Genomic DNA, 26,888 nt, shown 5'->3' on the forward strand with positions numbered 1-26,888 from the left:
AACCATGCTGGCCGTCCAAGCATTACGTTTAAGTGAGGACAACAAACGTATTTTAATAGCATGTTCATGAGGGGAGAATAAACACTCGTCGTGGGTCCATGACCATACACTATAAACCCAAACATGATAAGCCTGGCCGAAGGGCCATAAGGCATTATATAGCTTGGCCGTATAAGGCATAACCTATAAGGTTGAGACTTCAAAAGTCTATAAGCTTGAGTACACCACAAGAATACATGTATGAAAAAATAAGATACATCAGGCCATATAAAGTGAGCATAGATATTCCCGTCTAAAGATGATAAAGGGTCATAATCCAGATATAGACCATCCTAAGACTTTATGTATAACCACCACATACCTATGTGCCATCTAGGATGGAATACCTCAACTAAGGATGAGATGAAAATCGGGAATATATGTTGGATAAGAGAACATGATCTTTCTCCCACGAATTCAATGAGACCATGAGCCAAACAAAGGTGATCATATATTGTGGCCAAGGTACACGGATTACATACAAGATGAATCCGACTATCCAACATCATGGAGAAAGCTATAAGCTGGTAAATAGAAAGTAAAAGTGGAATGGTTTTAACCATCCAAGTCTTGGCAAAGATCCTCGGACCAGATATATATGTACTGGACGTCCATAAACAAAGAAAGAATGATAGCCAGACAGACCCGAAAGAATGACTAAGTCATACCAGCTTAGCACCACTATATAAATGTCCTAGTAGAGACATAATCAAGTTGCTGTAAAAGTCTATAGAAGATAGACCAGAATGTTCCATATATAATGAACCACGGATAGAAAAAGTTAAGGTGCTCATAATGATAGATCCGGGTTCATGAAAGAGAAACCATACTAACAATGAGATAAGACCGGCCGCCCTAAGGTACAGGTATCATACTGTAGCCTTGCAAACAAAGTATTCAATGATCCTGATAATAATAAAACTTCAATCGATTGTATCATGTCTAGAACGCGAAAGAACGCGAGGGAACATAATATATAAAGTGTCGACACATACACACACTCATAAGTGATAAAGAGAAAGCACTTGAGCAAAGAGATATGCGAGGATCACTAACCCACGTAAGAGTACTCATAGAGAATAAAATGGGACGTGGAGTTAAACCCAAAGAATGATATGAGATGGGCGTATTGGCCAAAATTACATAAGATAGACGCCATCTAACCAGTGAACAGATGAGTCTTGTGAGGAAAAGAAAAATCGTGAGCAGTAGAACATGAAAATACATACAAGTGGTCGTATATGTTGCTACATAAAACATTCAAAGGAATGGCTTGATCACACAAAGGATACTCACAGGGACTAAGGAACAAGGAATATAATTCCTAGGTGGTGAATGCTACTACCCCAATATCGAAATTAATAAAGATCTGGACATCTAAGAAAGAGTAGACACATTGGATATATCACTGGATATAAAGGTAACATAAGATACCTTGAGATGAGAAAGAAGTTCTCATAGAACAACATCGTTCCTGCGTTGTTCATGGACTGAAATGCAGCTGCATGCGTGTATGTACACACGATATGATAAGACTAAGTGATGCTTAGTAGAAAGTTCTATAAGAACGTTTCAGATCAGTCCATATAGTAGTCAATATATTCCTTGTGTTTATACTTAAAGAAAGGATGATTAAGATGATTGATTCTTGGAAAGGCTATGAAGAGACTACATGATCTATAGTAGAGATCATTAGCCGTATATGAATGTTGGGATCTATGATCCAACGTACCAAGAATAGATTGATCAAATGGTCTGAGAATCCATCAGATTCACGACCAAAGGGAACCATACCAACTAGGATCATGTCCGACCTAGTTCGACCTTAATCATCATTGGTCCCGACCAATCCATCCCATCCAGCTTGTTCCGACCAGTTCCTCTAGGTCTTAAATCCGACCTAAACTATCCAAGTGAGAGGAACGTCCTATTGACCAAAAAGTGGCTTAGTTTTGATTAAACTTCAAACTATAACACAATAGCCACTTCATGAACAGACCGTGGACACTAAAAGTTCATAAAGAGTTTTGGTCAAAGGATATGAATAAGATATATAGTGGACAAGAACATAATCCGGATGGATTATGGATGATGTCATGATCCGGACAGATCATGGACATACAAAGACATTCATGGTCGAATTTATCTAAGAGAGATAAACCATATGATCCGAATGGACCATGAATATCATGAAAGCATTTTGTTGATGCAGGTTACCAGTCCGATCCACACAGTGCTAAGTCCCAAACCGGCTATGTTTTCACATATGGAGGCACGACCATTTCATGGAGATCAGTCAAGCAGACTATATCAGCCACATCATCCAATCACTCGGATATATTGGCGATCCATGAAGCAAGCAGAGAGTGTGTCTGGTTGAGACTCATGACACACCATATTCGGACAGCATGTGGGATCACAGATGGTAAAGACGAACCGACCGTTCTTTACGAAGACAATGCGGCCTGCATAGCTCAGCTCAAAGATGGTTACATCAAGGGTGACAAGACTAAGCATGTTCTCCCCCAAGTTCTTCTTCACTCACGATCTTCAGAAAGAAGGAGAGGTCAAGGTACTCCAAGTCAGATCCAGCGAGAACTCAGCCGACCTCTTCACTTAGGCATTACCAACATGCACGCTCAAGAAGCTTATGCAGCAGATTGGTATGCGATCACTGAGAAGCCTTCAGTGATGTTCACTTGAGGGGAAGTAATGCGGCTGTACTCTTTTTCCTATCCATGGCTTCCCGTTTTTACCACATTGGGTTTTTGGGTTTACCATGGAAAGGTTTTAACGAGGCAGTATTCCAAACGCATTACAAATTCTAGACGGTTATGGCATTACAATCTCGGTTTTTAACGAGATAGCATCTTACACGCATAATGGACATTAAGGGAAGTGTTATGAATATTGTGTGATGTCTATTATGGAATGTTCTAGATTTACTTGTTCCCTATTCCAAGTTACTTGTTCCCTACTCCAAGTTATTAGACTTTGTCTCCAAGTTATGTAATCCTATATAAGGAACTCATTACTCATTGAATAATAACAATTCATTCCTCTCTAAGTCATACGACTCTCTCTCTCTCTCTCTTTAGTTCGATCTATTTCTAAGACAAGAACACTAGGATTAGAACAAATTATTCATTTATAATAATTTTAAATGTTTTAATATCAAAACTGTGAAAATACGCATAAATTAAGTTTATAAGAAATTATATGTTAATCATTTTAATATTTCATAAATAATTGACATCATATATTTGAATATATGTTACATTCCTAATAAAAATTTCAATGCATAAAAATAATTTATAGTATTAGTTCTAATATTTGTATTTTTTTTTTCATTAGTATTAAGTTTTATATTTTATATAAAACAAAAACATGATTCTGTACTTCTATTTATTTATAATATTGTGTTTTTTAAAACAGAAGTGTAATTTAAAAGAAAAATCATAAGTTTCCAACAAATTATTAAATAAAATATTTTATAATGTTTTGGAAGCGAATTTTTGTAAGATTCCACAAAGTTTCATTCCAGTTCTGATTGTGAAGTGGAAAGCGAATGTCCGATGAAATTTCAATGCAAACCTAATTTATAATTTTATAATGGGACTAAGAGCCTATTATTTTAAATAATGATAAATTTAAGAGTTTACACTTATAGATCAATCGGTGGCTGGAATGGATGAGCTTACTGGGCTAAGCTTTGTCCACGCGGAAGTGTTGGATTCATATGATTCACAATTGACTGTGACTCATCGACCAATGAAATATTGGAAACCTATTGCCCATCAATTCACTACGTGGGCTTTTTATTGCCTCTAGGCTCTAATCTACTCCAACTAATTTTGTTTATAACCATTTTGTAAAAGGAGCAAAAATGTCTGATGACAAGAAAAACTGAAACTAAAATAATAATATTATATTATTTGCATTTGTATTTATAGATTAAGAAATTAAGAAGTATAGGTGTAATCTATACAACTTCACAGTTCACACTTTTGATTTTTTTTTAATGTGTTTTCATAAAGAGAAAATTTGGTTAAGCATGTTTAGCATGTTTTTGGGGATGAGACTTTACAACCAAAATCATAAATTTTGGTTTCCCGATCAGACGATTACAACAAAATATGTCGTTATTTTCTTCTTTGATACAGTGATATGTAGTATGAAAATCTTGTTCACACTTATTGATCAATCGGTTTTGTTAGAAATGTAAAATGAGAAACAAATAAAGAAATAAGAACACGTGTGCTGTAATATTTCATTGGTCTTGTTTTCTTTCTTCTTAGTGGTGAATCTATGTGGAGATGTAATCAGTGGCCTTGGCACAATCACGATAATGACATCGTTTGGAACTAAGCGATGATAACTAAGTGGCGAATTATCATGTCTTGGCAATGTTTTTAAACCTGATCCGGATGCTGAACAGGATCGACTTTCCGAATCACCAGATCATTAAATCAACCGCAGGTAAATCGCAGATTAATAACCTAATTAGATTTATTATATAATAATTTATTAGATATGAAAATAAACATATAAAAACTAAATTTAAGTATTTTCTAAATGTTTTATAAAACATACAATAATAATTTGGATATTTAAAAAAATACTTAACATTTATTTTTTATAATTTATTTTTATTTGACATAAAAATATTAAATAAAATTTAGACAATTTATTTTTTTTTGTAATGAGTTAACAATTATGACATCTAACAAAAATATCAAAACTTAAAAGTTCATAAATATTTAAATATTTAATGTAAATAATAAATTTAAGCTTCATATCTAAAATAAATCAAAAACAAAACATCATTAATAAATTATTGATAACAAAAATAAATTAACACCAAATCAAATCAACTGATTTTGATTCTCTCTATCATCGTTCTTTTCATTTTCTTCAAATAAAAAAAAATAAAAAGTAAAAATTATATATTAGTTCGATCAATGATTCACTCGATAACCGAGTTTTAGGTTTTAGCGGGGTTTTGTGGGTTTTATTGAGTTTTTAAATATTGTATTTTTAACAAAATTTATCTTGGATCAACGATTTACCAGTTCAACTGGAGATCCAAGTCGGGTTTCTAAATATTGTGTCGCGGTCTATGTAAAAAAAGAACTGGTTCTAGTAGCTGCTAGCGGATGTTACAAACATTAATTTGGATTTCAGCATAACTTGATATTCGATTATTAAAATGGAAAACGTCACAAGACTATTTACCAACTTTATATTTTAGATCATCTCACGGTTTCTAAAATGATTGTAAACTTAATAGCTCGCCAAATAGTTGTCGTGGATCGGGTGATCAGTAAACAACTTTGACATGCGAGTGGTTGACCGTATATCTTATAACATGTCTGCGCTATGAACCTTCTTACTAGACTTCGTTATACGTCTTAATTTTAAATATTACTTCTCTGTATTTTCGAATGATACATTACTCAATAGTATCTGGTATACAATATAAACTATTACATACAACATAAACTGTTTCCCGTCATATTTGACCTACCAACAGCTTGACCGGCTCAAGATTTTCCATGAGTCCAAGCATCCATATGCTTATTGCTACGTACCATGGGCTATATGAAAATTAAATTCTCTTGATTCATCTTTGTCAAACATACACAATTCGTAAGAACTTAAACATGAGAGCATACATACATAAAAAAGTGTATATTCCTCAACTCGATAATTAGCAACCAACAATAAACCTTTTTTATTAAGCTTTTTAATATTTTATAATAAATAAAAAAAAACTCGTATAGAATTCATAAAAAAAATGTTAAAAGCATGTGTAATGGGTAGGTTTGATAACAAAAAAAAAAAAAAAACGGAGAGACCAAAACGTAAACCAACCATGGTTAAAATCAAAACGCGGTAAGTCAATTTGACCGGTCTGGTTTGGTGAGCGCCACCATCCCCCATCACGAAAATGAATTTTTTTTTAATAATTGTATTTTATAAATCTCTCCTCTTCTTCTTCTCCATTGTACTTTCTCTCTCATAAGAGTGTCTCTCTCTCACCTAAACCACACCTAAACCAAACGCAGAGAGATCTTCTTCTTCTTCTCCTTCTCAGCCATGTCGTCTTCTTCTTCTCCCTTCGATCTCATGTCGGCCATCATCAAAGGCGAGCCCGTCGTCGTCTCCGACCCGGCGAACGCCTCCGCATACGAGTCCGTCGCCGCGGAATTGAGCTCCATGCTGATCGAGAATCGCCAATTCGCAATGATCATATCCACCTCCATAGCCGTTCTCATCGGCTGCATCGTCATGCTCGTGTGGCGGAGATCCAACGGCGGCTCCGGGAGCTCGAGACGCGCCGAGACGCTCAAGCCGCTGGTGATCAAGCCGCCGCGCGAGGAGGACGAGGTCGACGACGGGAGGAAGAAAGTCACAATCTTTTTCGGTACGCAGACCGGAACAGCTGAAGGGTTCGCTAAAGTGAGTTGCTTTTTTGAGATTCTAAAATGATTGAAGATGATGATGGAAGCTAATTGAATTCGATTTTCTTTACAGGCTTTAGGAGAAGAAGCTAAAGCTAGATACGAGAAGACCAGATTCAAAATCGTTGATTTGGTATTTATTATACCGTTTAAAAAAAAAAAGTTTGATTCTTTTTTTGTATTCTGATTTTGATTCCTTTAACAGGATGATTACGCGGCGGATGATGATGAGTATGAGGAGAAGCTGAAGAAAGAGGATGTGGCTTTCTTCTTCTTAGCCACGTTTGTTTCTTTTTCTAGCTTCTCTGTTGGTTTGATGTTGTTTTCATTGGCTGATCTGGTTTTTTTTAACAATTTGGATGTTGTGTAGATATGGAGACGGTGAGCCGACAGACAATGCTGCCAGATTCTACAAATGGTTCACCGAGGTTTGTCTTTTTCTTCTTTTTTTTATTTGCTTGGTTTATTTTTATTTATGTTTACTTGTTTTTTGAAGTTTAAGCATGTGTGTTTACAGGGAGATGACAGAGGAGAATGGCTCAAGAACTTGAAGTACGGAGTTTTTGGGTTAGGAAACAGACAATATGAACATTTTAATAAGGTTTTTAAAATGAAATCTTCTTTTTTTTTTAAAAGTTTTTCACGCTTACTCCAGTTTCCTTGGCTAATATTGGAATTTTTTTTATGTAAAATCTGTGTTGCAGGTTGCCAAAGTTGTAGATGACATCCTTGTCGAACAAGGTTTGTTTGTTTGTTTCTTTATTTTCATCATTTGTTTTGATATCTTTGTATTTGTCTTCTAACTTAATGAGTGGTTTTGTTACAGGTGCGCAGCGTCTTGTACATGTTGGTCTTGGAGATGATGACCAGTGTATTGAAGATGACTTTACCGCTTGGTATATCACCTTCTTCTTATGATTATATTTGCTGCTTTGGACTACTTTTTTTTTGTTTCCTGAGCTGAATTTTGCTATCTTTTGCAGGCGAGAAGCATTGTGGCCAGAGTTAGATACAATACTGAGGGAAGAAGGTGACACAGCTGTTACACCATACACTGCAGCTGTTTTAGAGTACAGAGTTTCTATCCACAAATCTGGAGACGCATTGAATGAGAAAAACTTGGCCAATGGGAATGGCCATGTTGTGTTTGATGCTCAGCATCCTTACAGGTGTGCAAAGTTTTGTTTTCTCTATAATCTTGTCGTTTTTTGTTTTTTTGCTAAAATATAATCTTGTCTTATCGGTTGTTCTAATCCGTGCTTTGTTTTGGTGCTTTTAAAGGGCGAATGTTGCTGTGAGAAGAGAGCTTCATACTCCAGAGTCTGACCGTTCCTGCACTCATCTTGAATTTGATATTGCCGGAAGTGGACTAACGTGAGTTTTACTGTTTGTATATAATCAGAGGAAACATACTTGAAGAATAATAACATGAATTTTTGTTCCTGTGTCAGATATGAAACTGGAGATCATGTTGGTGTACTGAGTGATAATTTGAAGGAAACTGTAGAGGAAGCGCTTAGGTTACTGGATATGTCACCTGATACTTATTTCTCCCTTCACTCTGATAAAGAAGATGGCACACCGATCAGCAGCTCGCTTCCTCCTACATTCCCACCTTGCAGCTTGAGAACAGCGCTTACACGATATGCATGTCTTTTGAGTTCTCCTAAGAAGGTTGGTTAGATTCACATCTTGATTTTTTTGTCATTATTGGACTGGTCTGCACAGAGAGGTTCTAACTCAATTGTTTTCCTGCAGTCCGCTTTACTTGCTTTGGCTGCTCATGCATCTGATCCTACCGAAGCAGAGCGATTAAAACACCTTGCTTCACCCGCTGGAAAGGTTTGCGCATGAACTTTTCTGTTGGCTGCTGTTCTTCTGAGAAGTATATTTATTGTAATCCTTTCAAAACCAGGATGAGTATTCAAAGTGGGTAGTAGAGAGTCAAAGAAGTCTGCTCGAGGTGATGGCAGAGTTTCCTTCAGCCAAGCCGCCACTTGGTGTCTTCTTTGCTGCTGTCGCTCCAAGGTTGCAGCCTAGGTTCTACTCAATATCATCATCTCCCAAGTGAGTACTTCTCATTGTCTTTTGTCTTCAAATTACTCCCTTGAGGCTTGAGACGTATCTGGTACTTACTGACCCATTTGTCTTTGCTTATTTGCATTAGGATTGCTGAAACTAGAATTCATGTTACATGTGCACTTGTCTATGAGAAGATGCCAACAGGAAGGATTCATAAGGGAGTGTGCTCGACTTGGATGAAGGTAAAACATATCACATTGTGATGTTTTTAGCCATTTGTATAAATATTTATCTAAAATTTTACTTTTGTGTTGTAATTACAGAGTGCTGTGCCTTATGAGAAGAGTGAAAACTGTTGCTCAGCACCGATATTTGTTAGGCAATCCAACTTCAAGCTTCCTTCTGATTCCAAGGTACCGATCATCATGATTGGTCCAGGGACTGGATTGGCTCCTTTCAGAGGTTTCCTTCAGGAAAGACTTGCGTTGGTGGAATCTGGTGTTGAACTAGGTCCATCAGTTTTGTTCTTTGGATGCAGAAACCGTAGAATGGTAATAATAAATCCATTTCTCAGTAAACTCAGTGCTATCATCATTTCTTTGTTCAGTTTATCTAAACTCTTTCTTATACATTTACAGGATTTCATCTACGAGGAAGAGCTGCAGATGTTTCTAGAGAGTGGTGCACTCTCAGAACTGAGCGTCGCCTTCTCTCGTGAAGGACCAACCAAAGAATATGTACAGCACAAGATGATGGACCAGGTATGAGCTTTTAATAACCAGATCTCTGCATAGTTTATTTGATTCTTGAGCTGACAATTATTATCGCAATGCAGGCTTCTGATATCTGGAACATGATCTCTCAAGGAGCTTATGTATATGTTTGTGGGGACGCCAAAGGCATGGCTAGAGACGTCCACAGATCTCTCCACACAATAGCTCAAGAGCAGGTTCGTTTGAGTCCTCATCACATCACAAAAAGTCTCTGATCGGTTTTTTACTGACTATGCAATGTCTTTGTTTTGCAGGGATCGATGGGTTCAACGAAAGCAGAGAGCTTTGTGAAGAATCTGCAAATGAGTGGAAGATATCTGAGAGATGTATGGTAACCAAGCTGTTGAAGCCTCTCCACCATACACACTCAGTGTACTTTATTATAATTATATACGGCACAGAAATGCCCACATTATGATGATCATGAAGTTTGTGATCGTTATGATGATCATTATGATGATCATGAAGTTTGTGATCGTTAAAGAGGAAATAAATGAACCTCCTTTTTCCATTTTTAATTTAGTTTCTCTATTCGTTTTTTTTTTCTTGTCACGAAAAGTTTCTCTATTCGTTATCATTTACGTTTGGTGATTTTATTTTAACTCTTTGTTAAATATTTTTTTTTTGATCAAACTTTTTGTTATATAACCCACCAGATAAAATAATGAAAAAATTGCATAAGATGTGATGTGGGTCTTTGTGAAACAATTATGTTGTATACAGAAGTGTGTACCCTTTGATATGAATATTTATTTTATGCAGCAGCAACATTTTGGGACAAGTACCATCTCTATGTTCTTATAGATTGCTGAATAAGCCGGTTTGAAAATTTCATATATTGCGCATGTTGGCACACCCACCATATATGTATATGATAAATGAATGTGGTGAAGAACTATACCACTCTGGTTAAAATTTGGTATCTCTCCAATCGCATTTTTTCTTAGAGAACTTGCATGCTCTGCTATTTGCATGATATATTCTTGAAAATACATGTGCTATAGCACACTGGAATTTTCTCAAAAAAGTTATTGTTGTCATTGCCAAGACATACCACTTGAAACCTTCTAGCTGGTTCGGAAGTGCATTTTGGTAGTTGAGATGAATGGAATGGGATGGTATGGTAGGTGAGCTGGGAGCATGTAGTTGAAGATATAATAGCACGTGATATGAGTTACATTGATACGTGCGAAATTAAGTTGGTGGAGGATCCACTTTCCAACAATAAACAAACATGATGTTTCTCTTCCTCTTTTCAACTACTTTTTTCTTTTCTTCTTGTTGTGTATTTCTCTCCACCTCATAATTATTAAGTCGTACTACAAAAATAATTACAAGCATTGGCAAAACTATTAAAGTGAAACAAATAAGGGATTACGATTGCATAAACGGAGAGAACAATACTTAGATTCACCCTGGGATAAACTTTTTTCTTTTCTTCTTGTTGTGTATTTCTCTCCACCTCATAATTATTAAGTCGTACTACAAAAATAATTAAAAGCATTGGCAAAACTATTAAAGTGTAATAAATAAGGGATTACGATTGCATAAACGGAAATATGCCACGTTTAAGTTTATAGGAACCGATCATGGGCGTTAATTGACATGGTAGCTAGCTAGTTCCACCATTTTCTTTCTTTTGATTTTATTCACCAGCATTAATGATATCTTGATCGTCGGCAATTCCTCCTCTCCAAACTTATCTTAGTTCCAACCTTCCAACCATTATTTTATTTCTTTTTGTCCTTTTCTTTAAAAAATTTCTTCTTGTTCTTTAAAATTGATTTTATTAAAGTCTAGACATTCATTATAATGTGATGTAATCATTAGAAATATACGAAATATCCATATATTTTATTTACACATGTATTTATTTTTCCTGAGAAGAAAAAAAAAGAATGTCTTTATTTCATTATGTGAAAGGAATAGTATGATTTTATTACCCGTTGACGAGAGGAAGTGTAGAATTTTTTTTACTCGATAGAGATGGCCATCACAGGCAGGAATGAAAACAAGTAGACATGTGGTAGGTGATCCATGTGTAAATGGTGTCACATGATTGTATGATTGACTTCAGTACTTCACATGGTTTGTCAACGTCACGACCTGAGACATAGAATTTTGACTTGGAATAATAAAAGAGTTAAAATGTGAACTCTTCTTATTCAACGGACCGTAGTTTTTCTTGACGAAGTATAATTTAAAACAAAATTCAACTCAAACGATTTTTCCTTTTATTTAACCTTAACTTTTTTCAAATAACAAGTAGACGTACACTATAATGTAATTATACTGTAAAACTATTCTAAACACTTTTTTAGCAAAAAAAAAAAAAACTATTCTAAACACTGTATTCGTCGATGTCAAAGGGAAAAATACTGTATACGTCATGGCTAAAGTAGCACGTGGGCTTTTAACACTAATCGAAATGGGTCATTTAGTTTGTCTGAATGTGGCCAGTAGATTACTCATATGTGTTTTGGGCCGAAATTTGAGGCCTGGAAACGATGGTTAAAAACGACAATCATTCCATCCCAGTTACAGAAAACCAGCAAAGAGTTAGTTTTATCACAAATCTTAAACGGCTTGTGGGGATTTCTTTAGTTTCAAGGTATCAGAAGATTCAACAACAGCAAAGCTATTTGGGTTGAGATGCTAATAGAATACAACAAGACCGGGGATTTCTAAGTTCACCGGCACAGGCTAGTCTTGTTTAGCGTCTCCAAATTCTTCATCTTCTGGCACACCTCGGACCAGGGCCGGCTCATCACCATTTTGGACCCCTGGACAAAAGAAATTTATGTGCATTCAAATTTCAACAAAAGACAATAAAATTCAAAAGGACCGATAGATATTACTATTGCACTTATGTACATCGTATCAAATTTTATACTTCATGTAAATTATAATACAAATTCATACAAGTTTCGTGCTGATATGTAAATAAAAATTCAGAATTTGGTGTGGGCCCTGGGGCGGTCGCACTGACCGCCCCCTATACTAAGCCACCCCTGCCTCGGACAGTCGTCGGACTCATGCTTTAGGTGGACTTTGTGTACGTTATGCCTTTTTAAAACCTATAAACAAATTTGTAAATAGGACCCTACATATCTATAAAAAAAAGTACCAAAATTATGACTAGATTTTTTTCAATTTTGATATGGACCATGTGCAAATATGCCTTGTGCACATGGCAAGAGTCGTCTCGGACATACAAAACGTTGTTGTATCTGTTTGAACAAACCTAGTAAACTAAAACCAAGAGATCAAAAAAGTTAATACAGCTAAGGTTAAAATGATGAATGTGTGTTCTGTTACCAGACAAGTCCAATTCTTAAGTCTCATCAACTAATGACACTTCAACTATGTTGAAAACATAAAACAATAATGAACCTGAGTTCGAATCCTACCACTGAAAAATTAACAATTCTTAAATAATTAAATCCTAATGGTGGGCGAATTTAGAGATTCAGCATAAATTAAGTTTTGTTCAAAAAGTTATTCTCTTAGTTTGCAATTGCATCAAGGAAAACTATTTTTCCCTTATTTGGTACCGCTAGAAAACACTAGCATGTTATTTTCGCAGAAATCACATCACATAAACAATTTATATTTTTTATTAGATTCGGAAATAAAATAAATAAACAGAAACAAAAATTAATAAACTAGCCAAAAGTCCTCTACAAGCTAGGCAAAATAATTAGGAAAATAAATAACAATTACTTAAGGAATCGAAGTATGTTGTTACGACGACTCAGGCCATGTAACATGTAGGTCAACAGATTTGTAGCTTCATATGGAGGACATTCATAATCAACGTTTGGCCACAAAACATCTATCTTGTTCACCAAGTTACGGTATGGCTTCCAGTTGTTCCACTCCCGAACATAAGCTTGAGCTTTGCCTTGTAAGAAAAACGATCTGTTGACAAAACCTTCAGCTTCGGTTTGCAAGGAAGGAAATTTATCCGCATTACCTGTTCTCATTGCTTTTGGTCGAAAAGGATATTTTGTATCTGCTTCACGTAGCCATCCTTCAATCATCTGTTTGAAAAAACTAGAATAGTCAATGTCTGACATATTTTGATTTTTGCTGACATTATGATCTTGTACATGTTTTGCCATGGAAGATTCGGTCCACAAGAAAACGATGAAGAGTTTTATGGCGAGAGACATTAGCGGCGACATCAATTAAGGCTTATGAAAAGAAAAAAAAACAAAAACAAAATAATAGACTTTTTGTATTTTTCTGACCTCTGAGATGTTCTGTTATATATATATACTAGTGGTATTCCGGCGCTACGCGCCGGGTTTTTATGTTTTAGTTTCTAATAAGTTCAAAATAGTTTTTAATCCATTTGATAATATTTAGTGATAATAGTGTATAACTTTGTTTTCGTAGTTGTTTAGATTAAAGATGAATAGCATAAATAGTTTTCATAGGTTAATGCAATAAAAATATAATATATAATTGATAATTGTGAACTTAAAACATAAAGTAAAGTAGGTATACATTACATTTTATCAGTTTTTGTGTGTTTGAAGTCTTCTTAACAGTTTTATCTATGAATACACTGGCTGAGTAAAAATCATAATTATATATTTAAGTGTACACTGATCCTACCTTTGTAAAATCCTCTTGGCAAACTTAAATAGATTTCAACTAAACAGGATAATATACCATATTAGTATAATATGCCTCTCAGTAAAAAGTGTCAGGAAGATTAATCAAGAAACATTATTAAATTTTCAGTTTCAGATTCTAGTAATGCTTAAAGGCAAGTTTTGTTGGCCTGCAATTGTTTTGGGCCTGAAGTTATTTTAATGTAATTCAAAAGACTTATGTATGTTTTGTGTACTATCTTCTATAAACACACTGGAACCAAACTCATGGGTAAATTTGATCCACATGAGGTCATTTGTTTGATAAAAGACAAGAGCCTAACACCATAGTCAGTTTTGATATATTTTCGACAATTTAGTTAGAAGCTCGCAGAGTAAAAAAGAGAGTATATTTAGTTAAAATCTCCCTAACAAAAAGTCAACAAATTGGTCTACTGAAAGAAATATTTCATTGTAATGAGAAACTTACTCTAACTTAACATTCTTCTATTTCTTTTTTGGGGTCGTTTTGTAGACCTCTCGGAGTCCCAAACAAAAGTCCTTGGCTTTCTCTAACCATGTCATATCTTCCTCCTAAAGCTTTTTGTGAACTCCTATTCTCCAGGTCTTTCGTAAGTGTATTTATAATGTTCACTACTGACTATTAGCTTCAGAAACTTAAGTTCATGTATTTTCCCTCACGTTCATGTTCCTTCAAACGTGATAGAGAACACAGTTTCTTGTTAAGTGAAACAGATATTGCCTAAAGGAAAGTGCAAACATATTTTTGAAATTCCTACTAACTACTGGAAAACCAATCAAAGTACTGGTTGTTTGGAGTAACGGCAGAATTATATAAAGAATGTTGTATTGTTGGCGCCCACTAACCAGAAGGAGGTGTACGGGCTCCCAAGAAACTGTTACTGTTCTATAAACGTCCGCATTGTAAGGAATTCAACTCTGAGGCTGATGCAAAACAGCAATACATATGACTGACTTAGTAAACCCCATCGAATGGCCTAATTCTTTTGTCCATCTGCAGTTTGCTTTAGTTCCTGGTCCCATTAGCAAATATGTTCAAGCTAATATGAACGTCAGTTAGATTATTTACAGAAAGACTGTTATATGATGTAGGTAGTTTAACTCAGAGTTCTGATGTTTATGTAGCCAAAAGTCTCATCTGCCTAGTAAGACGTTTTTGTGAACCTCAACACGTCTCTGCAATATTCTTCATATTGATATAAAATTTCTGCCAAAACCCTCAAGAAACTAAGAAGCCTAATATTTAAGTGGGACAATGATCGAGCCTTTTAATAGCTGAGCATTTAACCTGAAAGAGAAGAAGAGAGATGTGATTGATGGTTACCAAGATTCTTTAGAGTAGAAGCGATAAAAAACAGTACCTGAGGCTCTGAGAACTATACACAAAGTAATGAAGAGTCACAAGCAATCATGTAGATGATAGAGGAGTCGTGTCCTTTTGCAAACTACTTATATGATGGGATTGTTAAATAGCAGAAACGGCTGTATTGCGGATCTGGTCTCCGGATATTATGATTCAATAGACATATTTTGCAACCTGTAAAAAAAAAAATCTGGTAAGAATAGCTTGGAGTTAAATAAAAACAGAATCATAATCTCCTGAGACCAGAGAGTGAGAGAGAGAGAGAAATGGAGCGAGTACATGTGAAGTTTCAGTGCTCGATGCTGAGCCATCCAAATGATCTTTTGATCCGCAGAATGAACCTTTGAACCTACACAGTTTTAAAAAACCTGACGTGGGTGTCTCATCAATCAAGGAATCAGAAGCAATTTCATCCTATCAACTCAATAAATCAATGGCCACAGACAGAATACATGCTATGAGTTTAGCTTCGGTTGCAATAAATCAATGGCCAAAAAACCAAATAGATTATTGCTGCTAGACAGATCAAAGACTTACTGTACAGAATCAACTTTGCGACCACTGTTCGTAAGGAAATGTTGCAGCTGCAAATACAACATCGTACATGACAAGAAATTATGACTTAAAAATCAAATTAGTGGAGAGAAATCAAAAGGAACCATGTTACCTTAGAGTGTAGAAGCTTGCGAAGATTCTTAGATTTTTATAATTTTGGTAAAGAGGAGAAGCTAGAGAACAAAAGGATATATAGAGATAGAAACTGAGGAAATCCAAAAGTTGCAATGAAGAGGAAATCATGGGATTAGTGGGTTTTTACAGTGATTGATTTAAAGCCAGAACGTTACTTGGCCGAGGAAGAGGAAGTGAGATAGTAAGGTCTTCGATTTACAAAGAAGAAGGGGGATCCCTTGATGGATCAGAAAAAACGAAGCCCAATTATTGAAGTGTCCAGAGTTTTAGTTAGTGATCGTGAATGAAGTCAAAAAACGTTTCTATCGCTGAAGAATAGTGGACACGTGTCATAAAACGCCCTCCTCTCCCAGCTGAGCTGGACATCCTAAATAGCCATAGAAGTCTACTTTATATATATAGATATATGTATATGATCAGACCGACGTTTCTCTCTCCTCTCCTTTTTCTTTTGGGATTAGCGTTATAAACCCTATTAAAAGAGAAAAAAAACGATATAGCTCTAAAAGACCAAAACAAATAAGGTACTACTAGTTTTCTGTTCCCTAAAAATCTTGAATCTGATATTCCAAGTAAATGTTTTTCTTATAACCTTGGTAAATAATTTCTTAAAATATGATTTGGATAGTCATAAATTTAAAAAGTCGTGTTATCAAAGAATTTTCGGAAACAAGATAACTACTACTTTTTCTTTGTTAATCCTGGCAGTAAAAGGATATAATACTATACAAATCCTTATCCCAACTGAAAAAGAACTCAACAAGCTTGTATATATATATAAACATAAACTTATATCAACAGGCTTGAATTTAACAAAAAAAAACTAACCTTTCTCTCCAACAATGTCTGTGGTCATAAAGTTCTTCATCCTCTTCCTTTTGGTTGATATATCCACCGCATATTATAGGCCAGCTGATCCGACCTCCGAGGACAAAAAAGGAATCGATCTAAATAAGTCAGAGATTGACTATTTCAGTATTCTTAGAGACATAGTTCGAGGATGGCGAAGAGAAGCAGTTGCAAAATACTCGATGTCGGCATCTACCGATTACATGGCCCGGTCACTATTCCTACAAGACAAAGTTCGACGTTATGTTCAGCTTTGGGGAGAGTGGAAGAATCATACGGGATACCCATACGCCGACTTGCATAAGAAAATTTATGGTGACTTTTGGCCGATAGAATATACTGATTGCCGTCGAACTGAGGGTATAGATCTCTTGATGTATCTTTTATATGGCCTTAGTGCAGAATCGGGCATGGTTTAGTTGTTTTCTTTTTTACTTTCGGTTTCAGAATTGTTTTTGTAATTCATTTTTTTTTCTTGTTTTGGTTTGACTCTTGTTGGAGCTTTTCTTTTCTGTTAAAACATTATTTTACTGATATCTTTTGGAAAGAGATCCCTGCAGTCCAACGTTACTACTTAAGCTTCCCCTTCTATGGATGAATATGTTGTTGTTCAAAAAAAAAACTAATATCCTTTGGTGGGTTCGAGATTTTATTCTTGCAAACTTTTTTTTTGAACTTTATCATTCTTGCAAACTTGAATTAGTAGACATAGCTCTTGCTAAACCTGGCAAAATCTCACACAGTAAACTCAAGAGGTTCGTGAATAAAAGTAGAAAGCAGATACAAGGGAAAAAGTAGGAAGCATACACAAAATGAGTCAAATGACCACGTACATTAAAAAAAAACATTTTCATTTATAAAAGTTTGAAAATATTACTTTTTGGCGGGTTCAAGAATTTATTATCTTGCAAACTTGAATTTAATAGACTTCTCTTGCTAAACATAGCAAGTTCTTTCACAATAACCTCAAGCGGTCGTGAAGAAAAGGAAAAAAAAATACTAGAAAACAACAACGGAAAAAGATCAATCATATGTTTGGTTTGGTTTGTTCTTCTTTTCGTGACTAGACAGTGTAGTGTCCTGGAGTTTCAATGTCCAACCCCTTTAGCTTCGCTACTGATTCCACATGTCCCTTGAGTGTGTGCAGCTCCCTTAGCCTGTAGTTAACATATATAAAACATGCAGTTAGTGTTAAACTCAAGTCAAAGAATCGGTAATACTTAAAAGGTTGAGATAAAAAGGTTTATCGTACCGAGCGATCTCAGCTCTTCTCTTGGCTTGCTCTGCAATCTCAGACATTTCTCTGTAAGTTCCTTGCTCAGGAATGATGCGAACAGGTTCTTTTGGCTGTAGACCGTGAAGTGTCCTCTGAGCAACTGCCCATTGAGCCTCCCTCTCTTCTTTTCCGAAATCTTTCTTGGTCGTTAAAGCAATCCTGTTCTCAGTCATGTTGAGCCAAGCCTTTCCAGACAGGGTGTAGCGAATGGCAAACTTGAGAACGTCCAGTGGGAAGTATGTTATAATACTGTATAGCCAGATAACTCCAGCCCATCCCCATCCAATACCTTTAACCTCTGCGAACTCCCAGTTGGCATAGACCGCAATCACAGTGGCAACCTGCATTAATTTGGAAGTAACAAAAAAAACAGTGAGACATCCCTGAAAAATGTGGAGTTGTGATCTATAATGAATGATCTTACCAGTTGTGCAATGAGGAAAGCAATCATCAGCAATGCTCCGGGACGTTCAACAAAGGACCAGCTCCTTGATCTTGTGACGAAGATTAGAGCTTGACTAATGATACTAACTTGTAGATACACCGCACTCATTAGCTCGTGCTCATTACCCCTGATGGACCTTACACCAAACTTGTCCTGTAATTGGAAAGTGAAAGTTAAGTTTAAAACTCTTTACACTTAGCAAAGAAGACATATTATTATATATTATTACCGAGAAAAAGTCGGTCTCGTTTGCCAACCAGAAGAAAACAACAGTCATGATGGCTAAGTAGCTTCCAAGCACAACTCCAGTAGCAAAAATTTCTCTAAGTTTCCAGCTATCAGGTGTGGGAGATGGCGTGACTCTGTCCTTTGAAATTGTCATGATGGTACCTATAGAGACATATATAATATAAATAACTTGTATCTAAGGTTTATTCAAAAGGACAGTCTGGCTCACCATCGTTAAGAATGGCAATGATCAAAACCATAAATGCTGAGAAGTCAAACTTCCATATCAAAGCAATAAGCATGAAACCAAGCACGATACGGATTGTGATTGAAACTGCGTATATTGTATAGTTCTTCATTCTCTGGAAAATAGCTCTGCTGGTGAGGACAGCACTGATGATAACGCTGAGTCCAGGCTCAGTGAGAACGATATCTGAAGCTCCCCGAGCAGCGTCCGTAGCATCATCGACAGCAATACCAATATCAGCTTTCTTCAAAGCAGGAGCATCGTTGACACCATCACCAGTCATTCCAACAATATGCTTCCTCTCCTGCAACTTCTTCACGATCTCGTATTTGTGCTCTATAGTGTCCAAAACAAAAGAAGCTTAGATCTCATGTAACACACCACCTATGCATTGACATGTATATTCTTTTTTAAAAAAAAAGAAGATAATAACCTGGGAAGACTCCAGCAAAACCATCAGCCTGTTCGATCAAGTCCTCAACAGGAATGGTAGCAAGTGCTGGGTCCTTGTGATTACCGAGAAGAGCCGAGGATGGATACATGTTTGTTCCCATTCCAAGTCTGCGACCAGTTTCCTTTCCAATAGCAAGTTGGTCACCTGGCCACATAATTTGTACAAGAGAATGTTAGTGGGAAATGTAAATGTGTTTAGCTACCAGGTGTCCGGTTTCCAACTCAAAACCAATTAATAGTAAATAAATTGACACAACTTTTTCTATATAGGACATGTTTGTTTCTCCATCGGAATGAGCCATCGGGATGAAAATGAGAGTTTTGTTTGTTTAGATACTAAAAGTGCAATTCATCTAGATGGATCATCCATATGATTTTGGAAAATTTAGGCTTAATTTTCCAACTTCTAATATAAGACTTTGTTATTACCAGTGATCATCTTGACATTAACACCAAGATGCAAAGCCCTTCGGATGGTTTCGGCACTGTCATGTCTTGGGGGATCAAAAAGTGGCAACAAGCCAACAAACTCCCACGGTCCACCTGGACTTTCCTTTGTTTTCTCTGGCACCGTCTAAAGAAGGAGACATGAACACAAACTAATGAATATTTGTTTCTAAGCAGAAGTGAAACTAAAAGGGTATCAAAGCAAAACAAGTTAAGTAAGTACCTGGCGAGAAACGGCCAACGACCTGAGACCACGCTCCGCATACTTTTCTATAATATCGAGCACCCTCTTGCTAAGGTCATTGCTGGCTTTGCAAAGTTCGAGGATCTGCTCGGGAGCACCTTTGCTGACTCTGTGCCAGTTACCACTAGAGTCTATGTAAGTCAAAGCAGTTCTCTTATCAGTAGGGTTGAATGGAAGGAAGTGAACTTCTCTAATTCCAGCTCTGGCCTCCTTTGGATCAGCAAGCATCCCAACCATGGCTGCATCTATGGCATCCTGGTTCTCAATTCTTGAAGCCATCGCCGCAAACAAAAGAACTTGGTCTTTCTCCACACCCTTGCAGAAAACCTCAACCAAGTTTTTATCCACACTCAGTTTGTTGAGAGTTAGCGTTCCGGTTTTGTCACTGCACAGGACATCCATTCCAGCCATTTCTTCAATGGCAGTCATACGCTTGGTGATGGCACCTTGCTGAGCAAGCTTGTGAGAGCCAATAGCCATGGTGACAGACAACACCGTAGGCATAGCAATAGGGATACCACCGATCAATAGGACCAAGAGATTATCAATTCCATCTCTGTACTTTCGGCGTTGGATAGGGTACATGACGAGAATCTCAATCACCATACCGATGGCAATGGAACAGATGCAGAAGTTACCAATAGCTGTAAGAACCTTCTGGAAGTGTCCAACTTGGTTTGTGCTGTCCACAAGGAGAGCAGCTTTGCCGAAGAAGGTGTGAACACCTGTGGCGATAACAACGGCCTCTATCTCTCCTTGTTTACAGGTTGAGCCGGAGAAAACTCCTTGGCCAGGGTGCTTGGTCACAGGGAGGGACTCTCCTGTAAGAGCAGACTGGTCCACCTTTAAAGGATCACCTTCGAGTAGACGAGCATCGGCAGGGATAATGTCTCCAAGTTTGATGCTAACGATATCTCCTGGGACAAGAATAGCAGCCTCTTGTTCGCTCCATCTCCCATCCCTTAGAACCTAGAGAAACGGAGAAAAATCACAAATAACATTAGCTTTTGAAGAAGCTTTGATGCATTCTTTAGATCAACTTCACAAAGCATCCTCTTATGACAAACAAACCTTGGTTTTAGGAGCAAGACCAGCCATGAGAGCAGCGGCGGCGTTACCGGCGTTGTTCTCTTCGATGAAACTGATGGTAGAGTTGATGACAAGAAGACAGATGATACCAACAAAGTCCTGCCAATCCGGAGGCCTACCGTCACCGTTGGCCAAAGCAATAGCCATGATTGCAGCAGCTTCCATGACCCATGAAAGGGGATTCCACATAAACCCCAAAAACTTGAGAATCTTGCTTTCCTGTAAATATTTAGTGTACAAAAGCATTTTAGTAAACCAAACAACAACTAAAGTGCAAATACAAAAGAAAAAAAAAAAAGAAGAAGTTAAAGACCTTCTTCTCTTCGAGCTTGTTCAAGCCAAAGATCTGAACCCTGGCTTCTCCTTCCTGATTCGTCAAACCTTCCTTCGTACATTTTAGCTGCTGGAAAACTTCCTCTATTGGACATTTCTCCTGCAAAAAAAACATCAATGAGACAAACAGTTTGAAGTTATTCAGACATTCCAGTGTGCACAAGAAGATCAATAATATATCTTCAGAAAGAGAAACGTTTGTCTTAAACACAAAGAACTTGGTCGGAACTGATTCAAAATTTGTAATAATGCACCCTGTCATAAACAGAGAGATAAAAAAAAGTTGTTACCAGATCAACAGTCTCGTTCTTGATATTCTCAAGACTCGACATCTCTCCCTTCCTTCACTTCAAAAAAAGAAAAACTTCCAAATGGCTTCGAAGAAGTCACTAGAACGACAGCTGTGTGCACCGTTTCACTCGATCATACGGATTCCGGGAGAGAGGAGTAAGAGAAAGTATGAGGTGAAGCGGGCTGTGTTTTGCAGCAGAAACGAGTCTCTGTTTTTATACTACCAAAAACGACGAATTCATCAGCCGTTTAGTAATTGTGGGTCCCAATAAGTAATCTCCATTTATCACGCCTTCTCCTTCATGAATTTTATATATTTTTTTAATCTCCTTTCCTTAATTGTTGATTAATAATAGCATTACCTTTGATATCGTTCAAATTACTTGTTGTGGCCTTGTCCCTTGTGGGTCTCCTTTCTACTGAATCTGTGGAGAAACTTATTTAATTTGACTGTTGTAAAAAAATTCGACCATGAATTACATTATTTCTTTAGTTACTGCTTATTAGTATTACACACAAACAAATAAAGAGTTGCAAATTTTTTATTTGGTTTTTTTTCAAAAAATATGTTTGATATTTTGATGAAAGCTCGTATGAGAAAATAAATATTTGCAATTTTTTTTAAAAAATTTGTAAGTCAAAGAGTTATTGCTCCCAATAAATAATCATATCAGGAAAGAAATAATTAGTGGAGGTGTTACACTGCTGTGAGATTTTAAATTAAAGTTGCAGAAGGCAACATACTTCTTGCTGCATAACGTATATTCCTCTTATTAATTTAATATTGTGCTCTGCCACCTATTTGGTTCCATATACTTTTTTCCATACATAATTCATGCTGAAAATTTCAACTAGAAATATATATATATATATCCTTACAAATTCATTTTTAATGGTTTGGGTTCGTATGTTTATTGGCTGGCTTAATTAGGAAGAAATTCTTGCTACTCACTGTCTGATTCTGCATTACTTGGAATTTACTTGTAGAAATACTGATTACTGAGATAAGTGTAATAATTTAGTTTTATAAGAAAATAATATGTGTGTCTATAGTTTTTGTAGCCCTATGTAATGCAAAACTGTCCCTTCCAAATTCCAAGGTGCATCATGGCAGGATCGGCAGGGGGCATGATGTCACATGTTGACATTTTTTTATGGCATCATGGTAATCTCTCTCATGCCTTTGACATTTTTCATTAGTCATACAATACCATTAGTAAGTTGCCAGAATTGTCACTATCATGAAGTGAAGGCGATGGTAAAACTGCTTTATATCATTAAGTAATACTATATTAATCTGCTGAGGTATTTATTTGAGGAGTATAAAAACGACCTAATTGGTACGTACGGTCATTAAGAAGATATAAATCGGTTTCATCATGGACTTGACATATTGTAACTTTTTGTCTTTCATCTTTTCAATGATTAATGAAAAATGTCAAAGGAATGAGAGAGATTGCCATAATGCCATGAAAAATGTCAACATGTGACTTCTCGTTTCCATTGCTGGCCTTGTGATGATGCAGCTTGAAACTTGAAAGAGACAATCCAACATATTGAGTAGTATGTTATACCCGCATATAAGTCAATGCCCCAAATTTGAATTAATATGCTGAATATCACAAAAAAACCTCGTAAAATAAATATGTATTTCTAGTTAAAAATTTCAGAATGAATTATATCAAATACTATAGGTGGCAAAATACTAATACTGAAATAGTTAGCAAGAGGAATATACGTTAAGCAGCAAGAAGCATGTTGCATTTTTGTCAACTTCATTTAAAATCCCACAGCAGTGCACCTCCACCAATGTTTTATTTCCTGATATAATGATTCTTGGTGGAAATAACTCTTTGACTTACCATTTTTTTTTGACTAACTTTGACTTACCATTTTTCAAAGAGATATTGCAACAAATATGCTTTTACAAAAAATATGTTGCAATTTTTCGTTTGAGCTTCATCAATAAATTTAACAAAAAAATTGACAAAACAAAACAAAAATCTTGCAAATAGGTGGCAGAATGAATTTTCAAATCGTACATGTTTCTAGTTGAAATGTTTTTTTTTTTTTTTGATTAACCTGGGGTATCCCGGGCCTATGGAAGAGCCCAGACTAATCTCCAAGGAGAGGTGCAGCCCACGGATAGACCTTCTCTCTGGGTATGCAAATGTGTCCTAAAATATAGGTCCATATCCGTGTTGGTGTCCAGAAATCATGATTTAGTTCCCTACAGTAGGATTCGAACTCACAACCTGGGTGCAGGAAGGAGCCCGTCCTTACCATTGGGCCATGATGTTCAGAATGAATTATATGTATAGAATGATGAAATACATGGAACCAAATACGTGGCAAGAGTAAAAAGAACTAATAGGAGGATAGGTTAAGCAGCAAGAAGTATATTGCTTTTTAATCAATTAAATTTTAAATCCTCCACCAATAACTCTTCGACTAACATCTATTACACTGATTTAGGGGTTAATGATGAATAAAAATTATGGGTTAACCCCTACAAAAGTTAAAAAAAAACGCTCTCAGGCCCTTTTGTCGAGATACTTCTTCTAACTCCCTGCTAGTGGGCTCCTCCCAATTATCCAGCGGTTTCTTTCCAGTTTGGGCCTATCTGCTCGGATTTTTCGAAGCTTCGATTCAAATTGTTCCCCCTTACGGCTTTATCCTCAGGTCCGTTCACTACACTGCGCAAAAAACCGCCGGGTTCTTCCCCCGACCCGGGTCGGAGGGACCGTCTCCGCCGCGCTGACTCACCGGAAAAGATAAATGAAGACTCTTGCGACCATGCCATGGATCCAAAGCAGCTTCCGACGAATCCAAACTCCTGCGTTGTTGAGTTTTTAGTTACTGAAAGAGCTTTTCACCTTGTTTACCCAGTGGTTACTGGAAAACCCGACTTTATCTTATCTTTTGGAAGGATTCTTCCTCTACTCCGATTCACCTCCTGGTTTTGTTAGTCTCTTAGCAGAACAAATTGGTTTACTCTTCAGGCTTGCTCTGTTCTTTATCAAGACTCCCTGAATCTCACTACCTACCACTAAAGCTCTGTTTCTCTAGCCAACAATGCAGAGAAGACTCTCCTCAGCAGAGAAGGGTAAAGCGGTGGCGCTGGAGCATATCCCTACCCCTCGCAAAGCTAGAGTCCGTGTTACAGTTCCTGATTTATCTGAGATGAAAGAGAAGCATTCTCTCACCATTATTGGAAGGGTCACCAACCCATCAGTTCAGAAGGTCTGGTCCCTCATCCCCTTCTTTACAGAACACTGGAAGTCCGACATTACTCCGGTGGGCGCCGATCTAGGCCTTGGCCTGTTCCAGTTCCAGTTCGAACGCGAAGCCGACCTGCTCACAGTACTTGAAAAGCAGCCGTACCACTACGCTCGATGGATGGTTATCCTCCAGCGTTGGGAACCGACAGTCTCCCCTGATTTCCCCTCCATGATTCCTTTTTGGATAAAGATCCACGGGATTCCGGTTCATTTATGGACGGAGGAAGTTATTGAAAGTCTAGGGAGGGATATTGGTACTTATGAAGCTGCAGAAATCACAAAAACTTCCATCCGAATGAGGGTTCACATCAATGGAAGATTACCTCTCATAAAGAACTCTGTTGTAGAGTTTTCAAACGGCGACGAGGTTTCTGCTACCTTCGTTTATGAGAGGCTTGAAAGACACTGCTCCAAATGCTACAAATTGGACCACGAAATTGGAGATTGTTTAGAAGCCAAGCACCAGAAAAAAGCTCTACAAGCTGCGCAAAAAGATGAGCCAAAACCTCAAGCTTCTTTGGCAATATACTCTGAAGAGCGCCGGGAGCCAAACATAAGAAGCTCGCAGCCACAACGTCGGGAGGATTACTCTCGCCCCTCTCAAGGAGAAAAGCTTACTCGCTACACGTCTGGGAAACACTCTCGTAACTCCTCCTTGTCAAGAAATGGCAATCGAGCTATGCAACATGGAGAAAGACCCCTCTTTAAAAAAGAATGGCAACCGAGAGAACACCAACATAAAGAATCCTACAAACATGGGACTAAGCGTCCTTATGAACCTTCTCGTGGGGATTCCCACCCCTACTATGAACCAGATAACAGACATGTGAGACAGCGCATGAGTAGGGAAGATGAACAACACACGCCTTTAAACCAGCACTCCTCTGCACAAGAGATTACCTCCTCCTCAAGGAACAAACAGTTACCTTCAGCAAGGGGGGTTCCCCTTCTGAGATGTGAGTCTACTCTCCCTCCTGAAGCGATAGAAGCTGCAGCAAGTGATATCAGAAAGGCAATGGCGCAATACACTATGTGCGCTGACCCTACGGAAAGTGCAGCTCGACAAGAACGTTTTAGACAGGCTGAAAACCATGGAGAGATAGAAGAAACGGCGATTCAAATGGTTAGAGCTGCTATTATTCGTGACAACTCTAAGGACTTTCTAGAGTCCCCAATAGAGCCAACACCTGAGGAACGCTTGCCGGTATCAGCAAGATTGGGACCCCTAAATTCAGACCCTATGTCGGGAGAACGGGTGCCGTTATCTGCTAGATTGGGTCCTGTAAATGGAGAGCCACTATCAGGAGAGCGTGGCCCCTTAGCTGGAAGACTGGGACCAACAAACTTAGACCTTGCTGATGGAGAACCCGAAGAGGTGATGGAAGAAGGTGAAGGCTCTGCTCGCCTTCCTGCGACAGCAAGACTGGGCCCTGCACTTGAGGGAGTAACTACAACTGAGGACCCCAGCGTCGGAAAGAAGAGGAAACCAGGTAGACCCCTGGGCTCTAAAAAAGCTGGCTCCAACGTTGCTCCTCCACAGGATACCGAAAATCGTAAGAAGAAAGCTCAACAAGGTAAACCACCCACGGGGAGAAAAGCGGCGGGTCAGGAGGGAGCAAAACCACGGAGAGTAACAAAAGCTGCTAAGAATAGGAGAGCAACTCCTCGCCCTTCCCGCAATGCCAGTACGCCAACCTCATCGGAGAACCTC

General features: G+C 37.4%; 4 protein-coding genes and 1 long non-coding RNA gene across 8 annotated transcripts; 2 read left to right on the plus strand and 3 right to left on the minus strand.

The window, feature by feature from the left end:
- The first annotated feature begins 6,041 nt into the window (after positions 1–6,041).
- LOC130511855 (NADPH--cytochrome P450 reductase 2-like) lies at positions 6,042–9,816 on the plus strand. 2 transcript variants are annotated; one of them, XR_008945366.1, is made up of 18 exons: positions 6,042–6,501; positions 6,577–6,636; positions 6,709–6,785; positions 6,874–6,931; positions 7,021–7,104; positions 7,208–7,244; positions 7,330–7,399; positions 7,487–7,672; positions 7,785–7,877; positions 7,955–8,177; positions 8,262–8,345; positions 8,419–8,570; positions 8,671–8,767; positions 8,849–9,076; positions 9,164–9,286; positions 9,361–9,474; positions 9,553–9,708; positions 9,748–9,816. XR_008945366.1 is itself a non-coding variant. In XM_057009614.1 (17 exons), the coding sequence occupies exons 1-17, from the start codon at positions 6,139–6,141 to the stop codon at positions 9,631–9,633; spliced, it is 2,130 nt and encodes a 709-aa protein (XP_056865594.1). In that variant the 5' UTR covers positions 6,042–6,138; the 3' UTR covers positions 9,634–9,816. The 2 variants fall into 2 exon arrangements, 1 of the variants encoding a protein (XP_056865594.1); XM_057009614.1 differs by having other exon boundaries at positions 9,553–9,816.
- Positions 9,817–12,925: 3,109 nt separating this feature from the next.
- LOC108830766 (uncharacterized) lies at positions 12,926–13,527 on the minus strand. 3 transcript variants are annotated; one of them, XM_057007712.1, is made up of 3 exons: positions 13,411–13,497; positions 13,275–13,341; positions 12,926–13,202 (listed from the first exon to the last, which is right to left on the minus strand). In XM_057007712.1, the coding sequence occupies exons 1-3, from the start codon at positions 13,483–13,485 to the stop codon at positions 13,018–13,020; spliced, it is 327 nt and encodes a 108-aa protein (XP_056863692.1). In that variant the 5' UTR covers positions 13,486–13,497; the 3' UTR covers positions 12,926–13,017. The 3 variants fall into 3 exon arrangements, with proteins under 3 accessions (XP_056863692.1, XP_056863691.1, XP_056863690.1); XM_057007711.1 differs by having other exon boundaries at positions 13,275–13,527; XM_057007710.1 differs by having other exon boundaries at positions 12,926–13,341.
- Positions 13,528–14,220: 693 nt separating this feature from the next.
- LOC108830765 (uncharacterized) lies at positions 14,221–16,219 on the minus strand. Its single transcript, XR_001946231.2, has 5 exons — positions 15,972–16,219; positions 15,842–15,888; positions 15,584–15,653; positions 15,303–15,478; positions 14,221–15,229 (listed from the first exon to the last, which is right to left on the minus strand). It is a non-coding gene; the product is annotated as an uncharacterized LOC108830765 (long non-coding RNA).
- A 579-nt stretch (positions 16,220–16,798) lies between these two features.
- On the plus strand, positions 16,799–17,405 carry LOC108830767 (uncharacterized). Its single transcript, XM_018604351.2, has one exon. The coding sequence runs from the start codon at positions 16,837–16,839 to the stop codon at positions 17,260–17,262; it is 426 nt and encodes a 141-aa protein (XP_018459853.1). The 5' UTR covers positions 16,799–16,836; the 3' UTR covers positions 17,263–17,405.
- Positions 17,406–17,731: 326 nt separating this feature from the next.
- LOC108830763 (ATPase 2, plasma membrane-type-like) lies at positions 17,732–21,952 on the minus strand. Its single transcript, XM_018604347.2, has 11 exons — positions 21,896–21,952; positions 21,586–21,705; positions 21,255–21,491; positions 20,163–21,152; positions 19,922–20,066; positions 19,473–19,637; positions 19,022–19,375; positions 18,794–18,954; positions 18,544–18,717; positions 18,096–18,460; positions 17,732–18,000 (listed from the first exon to the last, which is right to left on the minus strand). Exons 1-11 carry the CDS (start codon positions 21,935–21,937, stop codon positions 17,907–17,909), a joined length of 2,847 nt encoding a protein of 948 aa, XP_018459849.1. The 5' UTR covers positions 21,938–21,952; the 3' UTR covers positions 17,732–17,906.
- Between the last annotated feature and the right edge of the window lie 4,936 nt (positions 21,953–26,888).

Source organism: Raphanus sativus, chromosome 4 (genome assembly GCF_000801105.2).
Source record: "Raphanus sativus cultivar WK10039 chromosome 4, ASM80110v3, whole genome shotgun sequence".
Lineage (NCBI taxonomy): Eukaryota > Viridiplantae > Streptophyta > Magnoliopsida > Brassicales > Brassicaceae > Raphanus > Raphanus sativus.